Source organism: Protopterus annectens, chromosome 11.part0 (genome assembly GCF_019279795.1).
Source record: "Protopterus annectens isolate FY-2018-M chromosome 11.part0, PAN1.0, whole genome shotgun sequence".
NCBI classification, from domain to species: Eukaryota; Metazoa; Chordata; order Ceratodontiformes; family Protopteridae; genus Protopterus; species Protopterus annectens.
In genome coordinates, this window is record NC_056745.1 from 246971373 (window position 1) to 246992502 (window position 21130).

Genomic DNA, 21130 nt, shown 5'->3' on the forward strand with positions numbered 1-21130 from the left:
ATGCTGCATAATGGATAGGACCATTAAAAACCCCTTTAATAAAAATTATTTAAAATAAAATAAGCACTTTTTTTGGAAGATAATACAATTTTCCCTTTAAAGGGGTGCTGTCTCTTAATGTTGACACTTTGATTGGCAGCTGAGGAGTGATGTCTTACATAAATTCTTGGCCCTACTTCCCTGGATTTATCTCATGAAGTTTTGTGGTAAAACAAAACAAAAGTGCTTATCTTATTTTAAATATTTTAAATAATTTTTATTAAAGAGGTTTTTTAATTGTCCTATCCATTACACATCATTTTCCTGAGATTTGCTTATTGTTGTTCTGAGCATACCAGGGTTTATAAGTTGCTGAACTTTTGTGGCTTTTACTTCAACTTGTCATTCTGTTGCCTTTTCAGCTTGTGATACTCCCCACCATACATACTGTTCAATTGCAATAATGCCAAAGCAATCATGACCAGTTAGATGTCCTTCCAATGGCATTGTACTTAAAGCAATGTCTGATTTGTTAGTCTGATTCTATGGAGTCTGAAAGATAGTAATCTGACCATTTGTCCCTCGCTCTGCCATCTCATTTCAAGACAGGCTCTTACTTTTAGCATCACATTAGATGAATAAAGAATTCATATGTAGGATTTGTTCTCTGAGCTACAGGAACAACAAAAAGTGGCAACTCCACATGCACTCATTGCAAGTTAGAGTACCATTTTATGTTTTTTAAATTCTGGAAGTCCATTTTCCTTGCCAATTTGGAAACATTGGACTATCAGCCTTTACTGTGGTACCTCAAGTCCTAAAGCTAAATCTAACCTTAATGTTTTCAAAGAAAGCTCTTCAGTTCTAGGATGGAATGCTAACCAGTGAAAAATTATCACTTTGTAAAACATTTTACTTTGAGGAACAAAACTGTCAATCACACACACTAAGCAGAAATCAAGCTTCTGCTCAGAGCACTAGATTGATTCAAATGATGTAGTGGATTGATTAGACCACTGGGGTTGCTCAGAAATAGCTTTTGTGCTAACTATCAGTCCTCATCAAATTTTTCTCCAGTCATCAGAACTGTTAAAATGGGAAGCAGACACATTCTTCCTGCAGAGGAGGGTCATGTTGTTGCACTTATTCCCCTCTTTCTGCTTCTGTGCAGTATGGTGAAGACAATGCCATGGCTAGTGCAGGGAAGAAAGGTTCGCTGACCTGGGCCCAAGCTGTTTGGGTGCCTGCAGTAAGTCAGCCATGCACTCAATATTCCTCAGTGCAAGTATCCATCCAAACTTTTCAGACATTCTCTGTAAAATATAAACAACCATAATGCTGGATGGTTATACTGTAGAGCACTTACAGTGTTTGTCACTGAAGAAAGCAAAAAAAAAAGTGTAGAGCTATTAAGCTGTAAAGCATAATAGCTGCTGGGCTAGAAGACATGTTTTTTTTTAACTACTCAGAAGATTGTTTTTTTTTTTTTGCTGTTCTAGTCTGTTTGAGGGGATGCAAATTGGAGGATTACCCAGAGTTGTATTAGGCTCAGCTCTGCATGAGGGCCCAAACTGATTCACAACCTCATTCTTGTTGTAATATATTTCTCATAAAAACATATTTTATGGTTTTAAAGTCACTGGCACTAAGGAGTCACATTTTTGCTTCTCTCGCATTCTTTTCAGTTTTGGGGGGATAGCCCCACACTGAGTACTGTATCTATGGATGGACCCAGTTCTGTCTTCTAATCAGTTTCTGAGATCTTCATTATAGAGCAGAAGCTTTCTACTTGCATTTTATGATGCAAAACAGAAATCTGGTAGTATAACACAGAAAACTAAGGTTATGAGCTATTAACGTACTTCATCCTCTTATCCCAAGTCTGATTACCTCTTTATGGTTTGTATACTGTGTGCATCTGAAATTGCATAAGCCATACTCAGCATATGCATGAGTGTAGTGAAGCATTTTTTTAACCACCTTAGGTAAGTATATCTGTACTTTTGGTTCTTGACATCAAACTTTCATTTAATTTTCAGTTAGGCTATGAGTTACATAATGAAAAGACTAATAATATGTGGTTCTCAGTATGCCCTTTGTCTGCTGTGTAAGAAATTCTTGTGCTGCTCAGTGGGTGCATGCCTCCTGTAAATGTGGTCAGCTAAATGCACAATGACTGGAGAACAAATCCCACTTTCAACAATACAAGGACCCACTGAAAGAGTCACTGAAAAGACAAAAAAGATTTATGGATATGAAACATCTATGTACTGATTTTATTTGAAACAGAAATCAAGTTTTACAAAAAGTAGAACAGTGCTAGTAAGTTCTGAATTAGCAATAAAATACTAAAGTTTACAGTTTAAATTGATAAAGCTTATATGACAACAAAACCAATTTGCATATGTTGTGAAAACTTTAAAAGTCACATGGTAATGAAAGTCTAGTTGTTCCTTATTTTCTAAAAACAACTAACATCCCCCATAATTTTAAATTTCATTATAATTTTCAGTATCTGTTATTTTTTTCAAAATGTTTATATTCTGCTTACTTAAGTACTGCTGCACTAAACATTTTTTGATAGAGCCTGTTTTACACAGTCAACAGTTTCAACAGCAACCACTCTTGACTCACAACCATTCCTGATGCATGTGTTTGAATAGGTCATGGATTATTACACATGAATGTAGTCTGCAGTCTCATTATAGAGGTTGTTCACTGTTGGCAAGACTGACACGGTAGATAAAAGAGGAAGGTGTGTAGCTTGCTATATTTGGGGAGTTATCAAAACATCATAAAGTATAACTAAAAAAGGGTAGGAGGAAGTTCTGTGGATCATATAGGAGACTAGAAATGTCAGAATAATTTATATAATGGTTGGCATATAAAATCCTTATCGTGTAGGAGGAAAAAAAAACAAGAAAATGAGAAATTGTATTCTTAGTGTAGCATGAAAAGGTAAGTTTTTTTTTAGAATTTAAAATGGCAAATATAAATAGGACTTCAACCATACTAAAGAAAATGATCACTTTTGATCCAATACAAATAGCAAACCTAATAGTACTCTTCCCTGCTCAAAACAGGGGAATTCTTGGACTTCCAAGATGGCTGCACATTAAGTAACAGCTTAATTTAAGCTCTCCCAGTGTGAAAACAGAAACTCAGAAGAGATAGCATCAGTGAACTCTTTTTGTGCATAAATTTCAGTAACTGGCTAGTAAGTGCACTGCCTAGATGCCAGCAGAACAGAAATCCAGTGAACCTGAAAGAAAATCAATGACAAAAGGTGAGGAAAAAACACTGACTGGGAAGGATTCGGCAGATGTTCAGCAAAAATCAGTGCAAGCTCCAGCTCTGTTGCAAGACATGACTTCCAGTAACCTATAGTGAAAAATAAGTCAAATGTACTCAGAGCTGATTAAAATAAATGAAACACTGATGGAGTATATCAACTCAAATAACAAAAGTCTGGATAAAATGGAAGAAGCTTTAAACAGATATGCAGAGGAGGTGATAAAACTGCAAAAACTGAAGGACAAAATGAAAAAAAGGCTGGTTGAATGTGAGACTGCTCAAGAAGAGAGGTTTCAAAAATAATAGAATTAGAGGACAGAGCATACATGGAAAACATGAGATTATCTGCTGTGCCAGAGAAGATGGAAGGAACAGACTGTATTCATTTTATGAAAGCACAAATAAGCAACTGGACTGGTATTCCACAGCAGGCATTATTATCTGAAAGGGCACATCGTGTATATGCTCCAAACCTGGCCATGCGAAAGTAACCTAACCTTTAACAATAAAGATGCAATCCTACCAGCAGAAGGAGTTGATTCTGACAAAATTGTGGCAGAAGGACAAAGTTATAAAAGTGGGAGAGGGTATAGTGTTTGTGGAAAATTATTACTCACTGTACACCAGCCAGAACAGGAATAAATTTATTCCAGTAATCAGGGAATGTTGAGAAGCAGGAGTGAGATTCTAATTGCTGTATCCAGCTTTCTTTAGAATATTATTTCCTGGAGGAATAAAACCATTTTTAATACAGAACATGCTAAGGATGAAATACAAAAGTTTCTCCAACAAACCTTGAGTTGTGAAACAGAAGGAGATTATGTTTCTTGTAATAAAACAAACAGAGAGACTGTGGCAGTGAAACATTTTCCATTGTTTCAACAGAAAATGCTTGACAGACAGACAAAAAGCACAATAGTTGACTAGAAGAACTGGGAGTATGTTGGTAAAAAAACTGGATTTGAGAGATGGAAATAAACAGGAATAAAACCAACCACTTGGAAAATGACAAATAAAAGAGGGATTATAAAGCATTAATTATATTTTTGAAAGATGACAGAACAAGAAAACCTGGAAATATTGTACTTTTTGACTTTGCTAAACATGTAGGGGACTCTAAAGCATATACCATACTTCATGTTGTTAATGTTTGGAGGGGAAGAGGAATGAAATAATTAACTGTAAGTAAAACAGACATTTGTTCTTAACAGTAATATGTGTATAGTGCTTGATATCTGAATACTATAAAGTAAAGATTTCTCCTTTATTTTCAAGTGTAATGGGGATAGTAAAGTAAAAATGTACCATTGTTATTTCCTTCTTTTGTCTTTTTCCTTGTTCAATTTTAAGAAATGTAGGCACTGCAATGGAAAACAAAAAAAAAAAAAAAAAAGAAGAAACTGTTCAAAAGAGTATGATGCAAGATAGGGGAATGACTGGTTATAGGCTCTTGGCTTTATCTAGTAACAGGTTTTAAGAGAAAGCAAATAAATAAAAAAAGAACATTGAACATAATAATGCTCTCCTCTAGCAAATAAATAAATAAATATATGCATACTTGCAGAAGCAACTATGTATGTGTTCTCATGATTCCATGGCGACAATCTGATAAACAGCAATAAAAACAGAATACTTATTTCAAGTTTATGTTTAACTGTTGAATGAAACTTTCATTGAATGGCTAAACATTGAATCATATTCATCAAATGTTCATTCATTGAATGTTCATTTCACTGAACATGTGAGATGGGGAAAGTAACTAGTTGGCCAGCACTTCCCACAGTGTTTCAAAGCCCTTTTCTCAACAGTAGTTTGATCTCAGAGTTCGTATATCTAGTTACAGGGGTATGGGGTAAAAGCCCCCCACCTCAGTGGGTTTGAGATACTATGGCGTGTGAGATAGGGAAGTGCTAGCCAAGTAGTTACTTTCGCCATGTCACACATTCGCTGAAATGAACATTTGATGAATGAATGTTTGATGAATAGTGTTTGATGTTTAGCCATTCAATGAAAGTTTCATTTGACGGTTAAACATAGACCCACTTCTTTCTTTTAATTGTTTTCTTTCAATGTCTAGGAGATAATGTTTTCTGAAAGCATTCAAATGTTTTGTCATTCTGGGATAGCAATAAAGATAAAACAAAAACCAGACAGCATTTAGTAGAAGCACAGGCTGTACCATGCATCTTAGCATGGATAACATTCCTTTTAGGTTAACCTAAGTGTGGGAGTGTGGCTCTCACTTTGGAACAGTTGTTTCTATTAAGAAGGTAAAACTTCAATATTTGAAGATGTACATAGTTTTGTGTTCATATTAAGATAGTAGGTGTTTGGGGTGTATTGAGGGTGCATTTGTTTTTTTTGTTTGTTTGTTTTGTTTGAGAGTTTTCAATAAAACAAAAAAGTTTTGTAAGATGTGACATAGGCTCAAGTGGATATGAAAAAAAAACAACTATATAAAATGTCAACCTGCCAAGCATTAGTGTGTACATGTAACACAAAAGCTGGAGCTAGATACTTAAAACAAAAAGACTGTTACAAATAAAAGGTGGGAATAATAACTTTTCAACTTAATGACCCTTTTGATACTATCTTTAAATGTTAATGGTCTCACAGATATATATGCAAAAAAGAAAGAAAGAGTGGTGAACTATATTACAACAATGTAGCATGCAAATAGTTATGCTACAGGAGACACATTTGAAAAGAACTGAACATGTGAATTTGATAAAGAAAGGTTTTCAGAACAATTATTCAGCAGAATACATAGGACAAAGGTAAAAAAAGAGTACTTATATTAATTGCAAGAGGAGCACCAATAGTGATAGAAGAGGATAAAATACATACTAGTGTAGATTTGTAGTACTACGGGGCTACTGGCAAGAGGGGAGAATTACACTGGTATGTATTTATATTTCACCTATAACTGCTATAATGGAGCTTAAGACAATTCTGGGAGAAATTATCAGTTTTCAGCAGAGAATAAGCGAGGACTGGAAATTGATTTGTAGCAGGGAAGATGTGTCTGTGGGCCCAGGAGATAAAATATAACAAAAAAGGGTATTTTGAAGAAATTTATGAAAATATTTGGCATGGAATATGTGAATTTAGTAGTAGGAGTTCAGAGTGAATTTGCATATTATCCCCCAAGATGCAAAAACTGAGCAGGGCAAGACAGAGCTTACATTTCACATAAACATGTGTATTTAATTGAAAGCTTTGATACACATCCAATAAGTATTTCAGACCATGTGCCAATAATAACTAAAAATGAAAATGCAGGGTAATGAAATAAAAATGAGACACTAGCACTTTCCACCTATTTGTTGAAAAGTGAGGAATTTAAGATAGGTGTAGTGGAAATCATTCAGGAATTATTAGAGAAGACAAAAATTTCTATTGAAAATATAGCTAGGGAGTGGGATAAAATTCAAGTGGCATTTAAAAATAGGGTGGAAATTTAAGAAAGAAATATATGTTTAAGAAACAACAAGAATTATTTAGAGGGACTGACAAATATTAAAGTATTGCAGAACAATGGTATCTCTCAGAATAAGAAGAGGAGCTATTGCAGAATGCTAAACAGAAAATAAAGGATTGCCACAATAATATGCATGAGTTTAGAAAGATTGTTGTTAAGCAACTGTTTTTTTGATAATAATGCTAGAGGACAAAAAGTGAACAGAAAGTAGAAATGGCTGTTGTGAAGTTTAGGGAACCTGTAATAAGAAAGAAACAAGAGATCTTGTAGAGGTACAAGAAATATTTCAGAAATGTTATGAAAGTCTGTATAAAGCAGATAAATATGGAGATCAAGAAAAGGTGCAAATGAAAATGTTTATAGAAGAATTAAATATGCCAAGCTTAGAGGTAGATTAGGTCCAGTTGCTAATAATTAAGATATGAGGAGATGAGATTAAAATGGTGATGTATAACCAATCAACAGGAAAGTCCCCATGAACAGGTAGTATTCCTGTGGAAGTTTGGAAGCTAGGAGAGAAAAAAACTGATAAAAATCTGAAAAGTTTTTAGTGTTGTGGAACATTTTGAGGCAGTATCAAATCTTTTTGGGATACAAAATTAATGAAGTTAAAACAAAGGCGATAGTTGTAAATTATGTACCTTCACATGAATTGGTTCAGCAATATCCATATTTGTGGGGATATGATAAAATTAAATACTTAGGAATATGGGTTAAAAAGGATTCTGATGTGCAGCTAAGGATATGTGAGAATAGACTAAACAAAAGATAATATAAAAATGGAGAAATTGGAAGCTCTGTTATATGAATATGGATATCAAGATACAAGCAATTAAAATGTTTTTAGTCCTTTTAGTTCTGTATAAAAGTCAAGCATATTTTTATCAATCAGAGGAGAAGTTGTGGATAGCAATTAATAATGAGTTGAAGGATTTTGTCTGGGAGGAGAAGACAGCAAGAGTCAATGGGAAAAGCTGATTCTTCCAATTGAACAAGGTGGTTTGGGAATACCTGATTTGAAGGGGTATTTCAGAGCTGAGGGTCCTATACATAGTACAAGAAGAAACCTATAATTGAAAGTGGTAAGGGATGATGATGAAACAGGTGGGAAGCTCAAGAAACAAAAAAAGATTTGGAGTTTGGATGCAGATCCTTAAGGAAAATAACAATAACCATGCAGAATATTATATTCATAAAGTAGCAGAAAGTATTCTAAGAACTAAGCCAACACGGGACTAGAAAAGGGAGATTCGGCCGATAGGGATGACTACAATTAGGGATACAGACAATAGGCAAGCGGAGGCCAGAATGTTTTGTTGAAAACTGGTAAAAGAACCAAGATATTGGGAGCAAATAGAGAGGAAAAGGTAATGGAGTGGGAAGATGCCAAGAACTTATTTAGACTGCAGGATAGAGATTGCCTTCCCTATCAAGGATTGATATCAGAGTATAGGCAAAGAGAAAGAAATAGGGGGATCCTAAGTGAAAGGCCAGCACCGGTAGAGATTTTAGTAGCATCTACAACAGAAGCTGCTGTTAAAAAAGGAATAATTAGTAGAACACACAAAATATTGCATGATAACTATAATAATCAATCAGAGGAGGAGAGAAAGGATTGGTAAGAGAGATTGGATAAACAATTCACAAAGGAACAATGGGGGATATACGTATGTCTCTCAGATAGGCAACAGAGTTTAGAAGATCTAGGATATTTGCTTGGAAGTGTTTACATAAGTATTTTTTATGCCCCAAGTAGACTTAAAAGAATTTTTCCTCAGATAGACAACAAATGTTAGAGGTGTGATGGTGAAGAAAGAGGTAACAGGGAACATATTTTCTGGGAGTGTAATGAGTTGAGAGACTTTAAAGATTCCCTGCAAACTGCTCTGTCAGAGATACTGGGCATGCAAATTGGTGTAACTAAAGAAATGATTTTTTGAGCTGTGATACTGAATCAGAATTGCCTAGACATAATAAGGCCTTGCTGAGTCTATTTATAGTAGCTGCTAAAAAAAACAGTTACTGGAAAATGAAAATCAAAGTCTAAGCCAACTTTACTAGAAGTAGTTAATATAATAACAGAGATAAACCAACTGGAATTGGGATCTTTAGAAAAGGGTAGGAGCAAATTATATAGGAAAAAAAGGGAATTGTGGAAACAATACATGCAGAGGAGTGGGAACAAGGTTTAAAAGAAGGCAGGATTTGAATGAGCTATATAATGTTTGACTGACAATGACTGGATAGATTATAAGTGATATATAATGTTTGCAACTACAATTACGTTAATATGGTTTGTGATGTACAATGTTGGCAACTAAAATTATGTCAATATGTTTTTTTTCATTAATATAAGTGTATGATTGCCTAAAAAAAGATAGGGGGATTCTTGCATAGGATACTTTCACATGGACAAGGGAGACAATAGAACTAGGCAACCATTTAGGCACAGGCTGAATCAGTGATCGTACTAAGTTTCCTCCAGGTGTGTGTGTGTGTGTGTGTGTGTGTGTGTGTGTGTGTGTGTGTGTGTGTGTTTGTGACCATGTCCATATGTATCTGTATGAGCTTTTTGATGAGCAGAATCCTGTCGTATGCTTGTTACTTGCTGGGACTGGCTCTGGCTTACTATGATTTTGAAAAGGATAAGGCAAAGGTGTAGCTGGCTTATCCAGTGCTTAGAGGCATTCTGCAATCTGGCACCCCTTAGCATCACTGAGGAGCAAAAATAAAAAAAAATAAAAAAAGATTTTGTCATCTGGTGGCTGGACGATTTTTTTCCTAAAATGCAGGAGCCAATCATGTCCTATTTCTGCACCCCACCCCTCCTTCCTTAGCTAAGAGAAAAAAAAAGAAATAAGCTCTTCTCTTTCTTTAAACTGTAGCAAGCAGTTGCTACAGCTTATGCATGAGAACACAGAGAGCTAAAGAGCTTAAGTTATTAAAAAATGCCATTTAAACTGTAAAAATCTCCACACATGAAGCATTACAGTGCTCAGATTTGCCTTTAAAAAATAAGAAACAAAAAACATTTTTTTTTTCTTTTAAACTGTAGTAAACTTCTTGCTACATGTGTAAGAAGCAGCTGCAACAGTTTATGCACATGGAACACAGAGCAGTAACACACTTAAGTTATAGGTTCATAGATGAGTACTAAGCTAGCTACCATGGAGGGCCAGTTTAAGCTTATCCAGTTTCCCTTTATGTGCTCAAATTAACCTATCCCATTTGGTTAGAGACTGGCCTTACCCCTCCCACTGTCGATAATTATATATTATCCCTAATGAGAATAACTGGGATGATCATACCATAAATAATTTGAGTGGACCCACGCTTAGGATAAAGCATGTAGGAGCTGCCTGTGTCGATTAGTAGTACAGGGGGCAGCCCTCAGGTAAAATTTATGTTTCCAATCCATAGATCCAAGTTGCACTTGAATATGGACAGGGATTCTTTTTTTTTTTTTTTTTAATCTGGATGAGGAGTCTGTCCCAGAGCAGCAGTATGCTCTGTGAGATATACCTGTCCCTCCATTCTGTTGATGTTGCAGAAGAGTTTTATTTCTGATGCCATTTGACTTGCTGATGTGCAGTAAATCCATCAGTACTGGGTCGGATGATGTCTTGTATGCCAGACACAGGTCATCTGTTAGCAATTTGTAGGATGCTGAGTATAGTAACAGGTCTTTGATTTGGTCCATGTTGTTTAGGCCTTGTATCCTTTTAGTAAGGAATCTCTGTGGGCATTCCAGTTGTTGTATGTGTCTGGACAGATGTATGCCAAAGGGGGCATTATATTCAAAAACTGGGCAAATGAAAGCTGAGTAAAAATGGACAATGACATCCCTAGATGTAGATACAATCCCTTTTTAATAAGCTCTGCAATATAGAAGGACTTTCACATAGCAATAGGCATATCTTGGTCAAATGTTAGGTCACTGCCCAAATAAGCTCCCAAATCCTGAACAGCTGGGTCAAGTCTTAGGGGTATATGTACAATAAAAAAAAAAAAGCTTCAGTTAAAACTGTAGCAAACTGTTTGCTGTATTACTACATTTTATATCATACATGGGGCTCTACAGAACTCAGATTTATCTTAAAAATAAAGCAAAACAGTCTTTTTAACTGTATGTAACACACAGTTGCTAGTTAGACTACACATGGAGTGCTACAGCACTCAGGTTAACTACAAATGTAGTACTGTCATATAAAAGCTGGTATGCACTATTACTTAAAGAGCATTGGGAAAACAGAATCGTGCCCCCTAACACTTTGCACCTGGAGCAGCTGCCCCCTTTGCCCCACCTCAGCTATGGTGCAGGGATAAAATGCACGTTTTAGAATGAAAGAATGATCAACAGTGAGCCTGCTGACTTAATTTGAAGGCAGAAAAAGCAATCAGAACTGAAGGCCCTGTACTTCAGGAAGAGAAACTGTCAAAATACATTAGTACACCAAAGTTCAAAGAGGTAGATATGAAGCAGAAAGTGAGGAGAAATATCAGCAGTTCTGTAATAGAAGAAACACAGCTTTGTGTGTTGATAACCAGAAAATCCTGAAAATGGAATAGACTTCTAATATGGCTCTCAATGAAAGTGAATTCAAAAGTGTGGGAATACATTGAAATACAGCTTAGGGAAGCCAGGTTAATAAATCCCAATCAGAGGAAATTATATCCCCTTCCAATAGGAAACAAGCCTTTAATGGCATATCAGTTAGAAAAAGAAAAGAACTACACAGGGGATGAGCAGATCATTAAAAACTAAGGACTAGATAAATGGTTTGCAGTACCCTTGTGCTGGTCTACAGTTTGTAGTCTTACAGACATCTCTTTTCATTTCCTGCTAGTTACTGAAGTGCAAACCTTGTTTGAGTTATTGCTGCCTGATGCATCTAGATTTCTTAGTTCCACACTGGTCATGCTGAATCTGTTCCATTTGTTTGCCTGATATCAGCAATGCTTCCTATGTTAAAAGGGGCTGTAGTTTCCCACAGAATCAGGCTACTACCTATTTTTTGTCAGTGGAATCCTCACTCTGTTAATGTGTACACTTTCCATTTTGCACTTTCATATTTAAAATTGCAACACAGCGTTCCGTATTACTGCAGCCATAGCTCATTGTCATAAGCCTGTGCTTGTAACATTTTTACGACTCTAAAATCTAAAATGTGTTTTCCTTTATTGCTAGTACAGATTTATTTTATTTATTTTTATTTACTTATGTTTTATTAACGAGATTTGTTCCACTAGACATGTTTTGCTCAAGGGAGATATGAGGTGGTATTCATGCTGAATGCAGGAAGTTTGGCCAGAATACTGTGAACATTAAACTCCTTTTTTCATGTCTTCTGACTTCCATGGCAGAGGCTTCCTGGGGAGAGAGATGGTAATGGTGGAGAAAGGAGCTCCCATAGTGTGTGGAAAAGTGGATGGGTAAGCAAAGAATAGTTCATATGCTAAAACTGAAACTTTAATGGATTCCGATATGCTGATGACTGTTATTCTTCTGGAGGTTAGGATGATGGTTTATTAGTAAAACAAATAGCTGAAGAAAAAAACAAGAGAATATGATGAAGGTGAATGTGGACATATAGTTGAAAATTTTCAAGAAGATGCTGGTTTGTTAATTCCTAGTCAAGAAATGGAAGGTGCAGTGATATTAGCAGATAAAGTATTGCCAAACCCTTCCCAGTTTGACATCAGTGGAGCTAGAGTTCATGTCCTTAGTTTTGATAGTTCTGTGTTAGTGGGTGGAAATGAAAAGAAGCCAAGTAGGTCATATTCAGCCACAACAGTAACACTGCCTTTTAAAGTGCAGCTGTCTGTGTTGTTTTAAGGCCAGTTTTCCAAAACCAGTTAAAGAGAGAAAAAAGCCAAAAAAAAAAAAGAACAAGCAAACAAAAAATAATTGCAAGTATAACTTTTTTGGGACAGACACGATGGCTTTAAATCATATAAGTCCTGAACATGTCTGAGATATTACATTCAAAACCATTTATTATTATTTTTTTTAATTCATGTTTCTGTCTGAGGTACTGGGCTTATCCACATTGAACCCATTTCAGGCAAAACCAAAAAATAGAAAACAAGATGAGATGATATAGAAAACGTGTGTGTGTGTGTGTGTGTGTGTGTGTGTGTGTGTGTGTGTGTGTGTGTGTGTGTGTGTGTGTGTATGTGTATGTGTGTGTGTGTGTGTCTGTGTGTGTGTGTGTATGTGTGTGTGTGTGTGTGTCTGTGTGTGTGTGTGTCTGTGTGTGTGTGTGTCTGTGTGTGCGTGTGTGTGTGTGTGTGTGTGTGTGTGTGTGTGTGTGTGTATGGGAAGCAGACAGCTGGTTGATTGCTGAGAATATAGAATGTTCAGAATGCCAGCATAATTGGATAAAAGGCATTTGACCCAAGAACACCGGGATTACTTAGTGCAAGATTGAGGTGCGGTCAGGATCAGGGACTTTACTCTTTCTCCACTGTATTGTGATCTCGGAGCTGACATATATATTTTTAGCAGAGGGTATGGAGTCCGTCAGGGGACTTGCTCCCATGCAAAAATATTTTCACTTTCTTTTGTTTAATTTTCCATCAGCTGATATTTGAACAGATTTGTTTGATCACTGTTGTTCAAAATTGTATTTTTTGATTGAGAGTCTGACATTGATATAGATAGATAGACATTTTGATGTTGATATTAAGTGGAACGGTGGCTTGCTATTAAAATATGTATAAAATGAGAGTTTGCAAGTAAAAGTCTATGAAGGAGCACTAAAGAAAGAATGAGAGACTAATTAAAAAGGCAGAATTATTTTTTGAACAGGCAAATTGAAGAGGTTTCTCCTTTAGAGGTAGATACGTGGAATATAATGAGATTAAAACATCAGCTATATTAATTAAAGGAGGTCATGCGTTAGATCGTCAAGACCAAATAAATAAAGTCATAAATATTTTTAAAGAAATATAAAAAGAAGTAGAAAATTTGGAAGGAAGAGAATGTTTTAGAAGTGTGTAAATTGTCAAAAAAGGAGTGGCAAGAAACAGTGAAAATGGTAAATAGGGAGGAGCAAATGAAGTTTTAAAAGCAACAAAAGGAGGTGAAGCTGGAATAGAATATATGGTTCAGAAAATGATGGCGGAAGAAGAAACTAGTATTTTTCAAGGTACTGTATGATAGTGACAGAATGGAATATGGTCTTAAGATATTTGTAGTAGAATTGTGGCATTGATATGGAGAAGCGAGAGCATAAGGCAACAATATGAAACTGTAAATCTCTTACATTAAGTGATGGTGACTGTAAGTGTTGAGTATCATTACATTATGCTTTGATAAATTATTAGGTAAATTAATTCAGGAGGTGTTTATACAATAAAGGGATGGCAGGCTAAAGAATTTTTAATTTGATTAAATAAGTGGTAGATGGGATACATAAAAATTATGTAATGTCTCCATTAGAGATGAACATCTAGTAATGGGATGCTAAAAAAGGTTTATGACAATGTTTGTAATAAGTGATTATAGACTTATATGGATTTGATAAATTAACAGTGCAGTTGATTCAGACAGCATAGCAGAAAACACAGATTTGTGTACTGATGAATGGTTTGGAAAGGCAATGAAGGATGATATAGGTGTAAAATAGGGGTATCAGATGTCTGGGATACTATTTATGCAGTCATTTTCAAATTTAAGTTTGAAGAAATTTTTTTGAGAATTAGAAAGTCAGGTAGTGTTCCCAATGTCATTAATATATGCAGATGATTTAATGCTGATAGTTAACACTGAGTATGGATTAAAGGAATAACTGTAAATAAGTGGATAAATACCTATTCATACCTTACATCTATTTATTCTCCTTTCTTTGTTCACTTTCTTACTTCTATCAATTTCTCTTCCCTGGCTTTCTCTCTAAATATACCATAAACCTGCTTTTCTTTCTCTATGTATGGCAGTTCCTGCTTGTATTATATAATTTACCTTTAATTTCTCTATAAACGGGCTAAATTTTCACTAACTGTTAAACCATTGTCATATAGCTTGCATTTATACTTAACCAATGTTTTCATATTATGTTTAATTTGGTTTAATTATTTAAACTGTATTTGTTTATTGTATTATTTGAAAGACTGTAAAATTAGCATTCTTAAAATATTTTGTAATTCTTTGGATATTTTCTGCCGGGCATCCACTGGAAATGGACTCCTACCCAATCAAACTTCCTTGGGAATTTAATATCAATAAATAAATAAATAAAGAAAGAAAGAAAGATAGAAATAAAAGAAATAGATTTAATGTGTTTGCATTTGAATGCAGTAAGTGTAAAGGTTTAAAAATATGAACGTTGGAGGAGTTTACAGATTTAGCTGTGACACAATAGGGTGAAATTTTAATGAAAATACAAGATTTTGTAAGTTTCGGAAAGCATTTTAAGTTAAGTTATAGAAAGAGACCATAGCTAATACATTCATGTGTTTGAGAAAATTGGCTTGCTTAGGATGTATTTTTTTTCTTTTCAGTACTGAAAAACTGAACCTGGTAATTGGCTTTATATGAGATAAATGATTAAGAGCTGTAGTTATTTAATGGTAGAGAGATTGTCTGGGAATAAAAACTCCAATAGTATTTTTGCTATTCTTACATAGTTTTTGATTTTTGTGGAAGATGAGATGTGATAAGTCTTCTTTAATAAGTAAGTTGTGATGTAAAAAGTACAAGAGTTTGTGAGAGTCCTGTAGATAGCAAAAATTAAAATAATTCTACATAATTGCTGTTAGAGAATATATTTAACAAATTGTTCAGTTGTAAATTAAATACTGATCAGATACAGAAAAATAAAATGTTGCTGTATAAGGAAGCTATGGAAAAATATTGCATACTGGAAATTATTGGCAGAAATTGCCTGAAGAACAGATAATATGCTATAAAAGTAGTACAAAAAGGTAATACAAATCTATATGAGAGTACATATTTCATATGGAGGCCATTATTAAATAAGATGCCAGATACCGCTTCTATTCTATACAAAAGTGTGAAAGAAAGAACATGTGATGAATGTGGACTAGAAGAAATATTAAGATGCAGTTCTTGAGAGTAGAAAGCTTAGGAGTTTCTGGAAGTAGTCATGTGAGGCATTTAACATGATGGCTTTTAATGATATTAATACAAATATAATTTTATATTAAATATATAAAAGGGTTTTACAACAGAATATACATAAGGTGTATACTATTCTTATACATCTTTATGGGTTATTTGGAAAGAAGAGCCAAAAAATTATTTTAAAACTATTAATTATTTATGTATGTAATCATTTCTTTTAATAATAAGATCCCCTAAATTGTTCCATAGTCACAGTATGGGCTTTAACATCCATGTCATCTACAACTAAGACAGATGGAACTTACGTTTAATCTCTGAAATGAAGGAAGCTTATTTGGTGTAGCACCTACTTTATGCTACACTGTAGTGTCACTACTGGAAAATAAATCCAAGCACTTTATATGGAAAGAGAACCTACATTCTGCCAATTGTCCAGAATAAGTGACAAATATTTTACTTGTTGAGCCACTGTCATTGCAACCAACACCGCATATTTATTACTTCATGCTAGTTTCATATCTTGCTGTTCCTTGACTAATAGAACACCTTGCAGTACCACACCATTTCAACAATCAAGGATCAGCTTACACTTGCAAAATAGTGATCAAAGTGGGAAGCTGTGGTTTGCATGCTAAAAGTCATGTCGTATTAGTGTATTTATAATTCACATAGAGATGCAGTTATTTCTTATCTAACCACTGCTTTGGTGTGGCTGGATGAATCCCTGGATGTTACTCAGATGGCATGAGATCAGTTAGCAATTCATATGCTGGGGGAGGCAGCTGGGAAGAGTGGATGTGAGCAGCTGATGTTGACTTATCCTTTCTTGGGGAAGGAAGATGTCTGACCTGCAGTGATGTTAGTGATGAATTATGCATGTCTAAAATTCATGTCTTAAGAAAAATAACTACCTTATGGAGATGGTACAGAAGAAAAAGGGAAAAAAGGATAAACTCAGACAACTAAATAGTAAATAGTGGGAAATCAAAATGGCAGCATTCATTCAGCTCAGTGAGAAAACAGCAGGACAGGTAGCTTTCTGTAGTGAATCGGAGCAGACAGGGCATGTAGCAAAGCCTTAAAGTTTTTGGAGATAATGTCAGACACGGTGTATTATGGTGGTATGAGGAAATGTGAAGATTTGTTTTTCCACAGAAGTATTGATTTTTTAGCCCAGAAATAGTCTGCAGTAGGTGATACTGAACATACGTGTGGTATGAAGGTAGTGTACAAGCAGGGGTGGTCAGCAAGGAAAGATAATGCTTGTGAGAAAGCATATGATGATGATGAAGAGAGCGAGAGAGAGAAGTTCAAGAAATCATCTGATGCAGAGACAGAACTTAAACTTATTGTCTACCATTGTTGGTAGATTTCACAGTCTGTGCATGCTGCTGAAAGGTAAGGTGACCAATATTTCTGCTATACGTTGAGACAGCAAATGCTATTGTATCATTCTGACATCATACACCATTACCGGAATAATTATATGATATCTTATTTATGTTATAGCAAAGTATAAAATGTATCTGCTTTTAAATAGGCAACAATCTTTATTCATACACCCTACCCGCATTTAAGTGTATTAAAGCATGCAAAGTAGCAGTGGGCACCATAAAATAGGAAAGCATGCTGTCACTGTTTTTGCAGTACCTACAGGAAAGAAGTAGAAACTCAATGTCACCATAATAGAAAGGAAATACTTTTCTGCTAAGATATGTTAAACAGAAGTATTTTTTGTGCATTGTCAAATATATTTAATCATTTCTATATGTTTGTGTTTTTCAGTATGGAAGAATACAGAGTGACTGGTCATTCTTGGTACCATAAACCAGAATTTCTTCAAATCAGCATTGGACTACAGATGTGACTATGGAGTATTTGATAGAAACCAATAGATTTGTTCTGTTTTATGTTTATGCTGTTGTGTAGTTAAAACAGTCTATATTATATAGTCTGAGTCAAAATACAGCTCAGAAAGAAATGAATTCTACAGCATAAAACTGATGCAGATATTATCATGTATTACACAGAAGTATAGCTTTTTTTTACTTTACATTCAAATTCAGTTGTATGGAGTATACATCTGTTAGAGTTTAGTATAGTTGTTAATGTTATATTGTCCATGTTGACTGTACTATTATAACATTTTTATAGCTCTTCTCTCCATTACGCGACAACATTTAAGGGTGGTGCTTCAGTGGAACAATCATTTTCTTACTTGTGAACTTTTGTATTTATTGTGTATTTAAAGTAGCAGTCCAGCTATAGTAGTCAAAATAGGAAGTACTCAACATTCTCCTAGATGGTTGTGTATTTTAACTTTACAGTACTTTTTAAAGGCAATCATTCCCCTTCCTGTTTACTTTGTTAATAATTTTGTTCAGCTTCCTAGCAACAAGCACAAATAAGCACTAGTTTTCCTATTCTTTAGAGTAGCTGCTTATTGTGTGCACACTCAAGAGAGAAAGGAAATGGAGATGCGCTCCATTTACACTATATAGAACAAACAATGGGAACCATAGCACCCCCCTGGCCTTTTAATCCATTATGGCTCTACTGTTAAGGGCCTTGATTATCCCGTGAGAGAAAAAACAAAAACTGTTTCCCTCTCACGCTAAAAAAAGTAGGTAGTGGAGTTTGAAATTACTTTATAAACATAATTTTACGGGTGTACTATTTTACTCCAGCTCTCAAGAATACACACGTGGAAGAAATAACAGTAGAATCACCTATTTTCTCTCCCATTTTGTTCATGAAAGGATTCTGTTTCAGAGTGAGACTCATTTGAGAAAAAATCATGCAAAAAGTTCCTAATGATGTACAGAGAGGTTAAATATTTGACAGTGCCAAATTTATTAATAAAAACAGCTAGTGTACCATGTAATGCAGAGAACACCATCTTTGTAGTGAACAAAGAAGGGGGAAATAGAAATCTTAGGCGCAGGATCAGATTTAACAGTATTATTTTAGCTTCAGATTGCAATCAAGTCTATAACCAGTAGTTCTATTTGATCTAAAAATGTTAGATTTGTTCTGTTAAATGTAAGGGAGGCAGTGCCAGTCAGATGAATCTCAATGCCATAGTCAAATGGGTTTAAAGTGCAAAGTGTAGTCTGTAAAAAATAGAGCATACACTATAGAGTGGTATACTAGAGTTATCAGAGGGGTATTATGGGATAAAGAAAGAAAATTTGCAAGGTTAAGCAACAACTGGCAATCAATGTAAATAACAGGGAAATGGTAAGAGCTTATTTTGCTGTGCCATTTTATGGAGGTGTTTCAATGGTAAGTAGCAAATATTGCCTTATATTTTTGTTATTGCATTTTAAGGGCCGATCGTAAGACCTGAAAACTTTACAGAGCAGAACTTAATTTGTTTAATCCTAACTCCACCAGGCGTGCAAAACAGTGATCAGGTTGTTTAACTGAGCATAATATATAGTTGACTAGCAATTTAATAAAGTCACAGAATAATGCTTGGGTGTTTCGATAAATTTAATTTTTTATCTGGTAAAAAGTATGTGGCAATCCCTCTTACACAGAACTTACATACAGCAGGGTGCTAATATACTTATGTTACCATTGAAGAACATAGTCTACGCGGTATATGCTTTTATTATGTTAAACAAAAAGTGACCCTCCTAGTCCCCCTTATCTGACATTATGAAGCAGAGGCTTTGACAAATAAGCTGTTTGTGAACTTAGTCCTATAGATGAAGGTTTGATTCCTTCAGACTATGCTTGCTTACTGTGTAATCAGCAAGTTGTAAGAAGAAATAACCTTAGAAAGAGACAGAGATGCCTATTAGGTTTACCCAGTTAACATCTGAATAAAATAATGCCATCAAATATCAACGGTGTGTGGCTGTGCTTAGCGCTGCCTGAATGATCCCTCTACTTGCTATGGTGGTCCCTAGCTTCCACTGTAGGGCTGCAATGCAGCATCAAATGTTACACCCTTCTTTTCAGTGAGTAAAGCTCCCCAAAAGCCAGTCAGTAATTGTCCCGCCAGGCATCTGACTCCCTAGCTTCCAGTGAAATGTAGGTCACTACAGCTGCGAACAGGAATGCTACTAATTCTCTCCTGAGATATGCTGATGGATTTCTGCATAAATACATGCAATGCTTCCTTTTTGTGTTGTTCTTTTTTCACTTCACATAAAGAATTATGCTGCTGGTCCATGGACTAACTAAATATAGTGAAGCATCTGTTATAATCATTGTTTATCTCTACAGAATTCTGCCCATAGTCTTCTCTGGGTGTTTGTAACAATGTGCTAATTTACATTCTGATATCCTAATGTCGTAAAGTATCGCAAGGTTAATAGTAACTTAAGCGCCCATTTATATTTTTGCAGACTTTATCAAGCATACAAATGTTTACCTAAAGCCCTCATACCATTTCTGTGATGCCTAAAATGTTGATGTTAATCTTAAGTATAGAGATCACTGACATATTTCTCTTTATATGTAGGACAGTGGCATAGTAAGGCTTGGTTGAGCGGACTCTTGCATTACTAAAAGTGAGACTAGATTAGATGCACATTAATGTTCAGAAACGCTGGTTGCAGTGGCAATTTAATTATGGTTTATAAGTGATATATTAAGTAGGTTAATCTAATTTAAAGAAGCTGATGCAGGGGGGGAGGTAATGGGATGAATTCATTGCTGTTATTGTTGTTCAGCAGTATAGTATACCCAATACCCATTACTCATGACAAGCATTAATGTGAATGGGCCACTGAAATCGTTTTTAAGAAACATAATTTCTCAGTTACCTAGAATATTACTGTTTCAATGCTCGTGTCGTAATCCAGTGCAGAGTGCCATACCATTCCTTTCTTTCCAAGATTTAAGGTTAGAATTAGTATTATATTGCATTCAGTCAAATGAAAGAGAAAAAACTGGGTTAGAGAAGTTGCGTAATGTAATGTGTGACTTAGAATATAACCATACAGCGTCAGAGCATTTGTTGGTCATATAAATATAGATTAAAGCTGTATGCAAATATGTTAACATTAAATTCTGTTAAATCCGCCATGCTAAGGTATGCACAGACTGCCCACCCACAAAGGCACACACATATTAGGTCTAGGTAATTTCATAAGAAAGTGTCTGGCTTAGAATTATAAGCAGGTAAATGGAAATGAGTGAATGAATGAATGAATCAATGAAAACTGTTTTTTTTCTCATAGGTTCATAGGTTGGTACTAGGCTATCGGCCCTAGGGCCTATGCAAGCCTAGCCATAACAATTCCCTGGATATTTCTTCCCACAATATTTACTTC

General features: G+C 35.1%; 1 protein-coding gene across 1 annotated transcript in view; it reads left to right on the forward strand.

Annotated features, from left to right (window-relative positions):
* BCAT1 (branched chain amino acid transaminase 1) overlaps nt 1–21103 on the forward strand; it is a 327555-nt gene extending 306452 nt beyond the window's left edge. The window contains exon 11 of the mRNA XM_044087682.1: nt 17628–21103. Coding sequence (XP_043943617.1) covers nt 17628–17669 — 42 coding nt within the window. The 3' untranslated portion in view covers nt 17670–21103. The remainder of the gene's footprint in view (nt 1–17627) is intronic.
* Nucleotides 21104–21130: the final 27 nt, after the last annotated feature.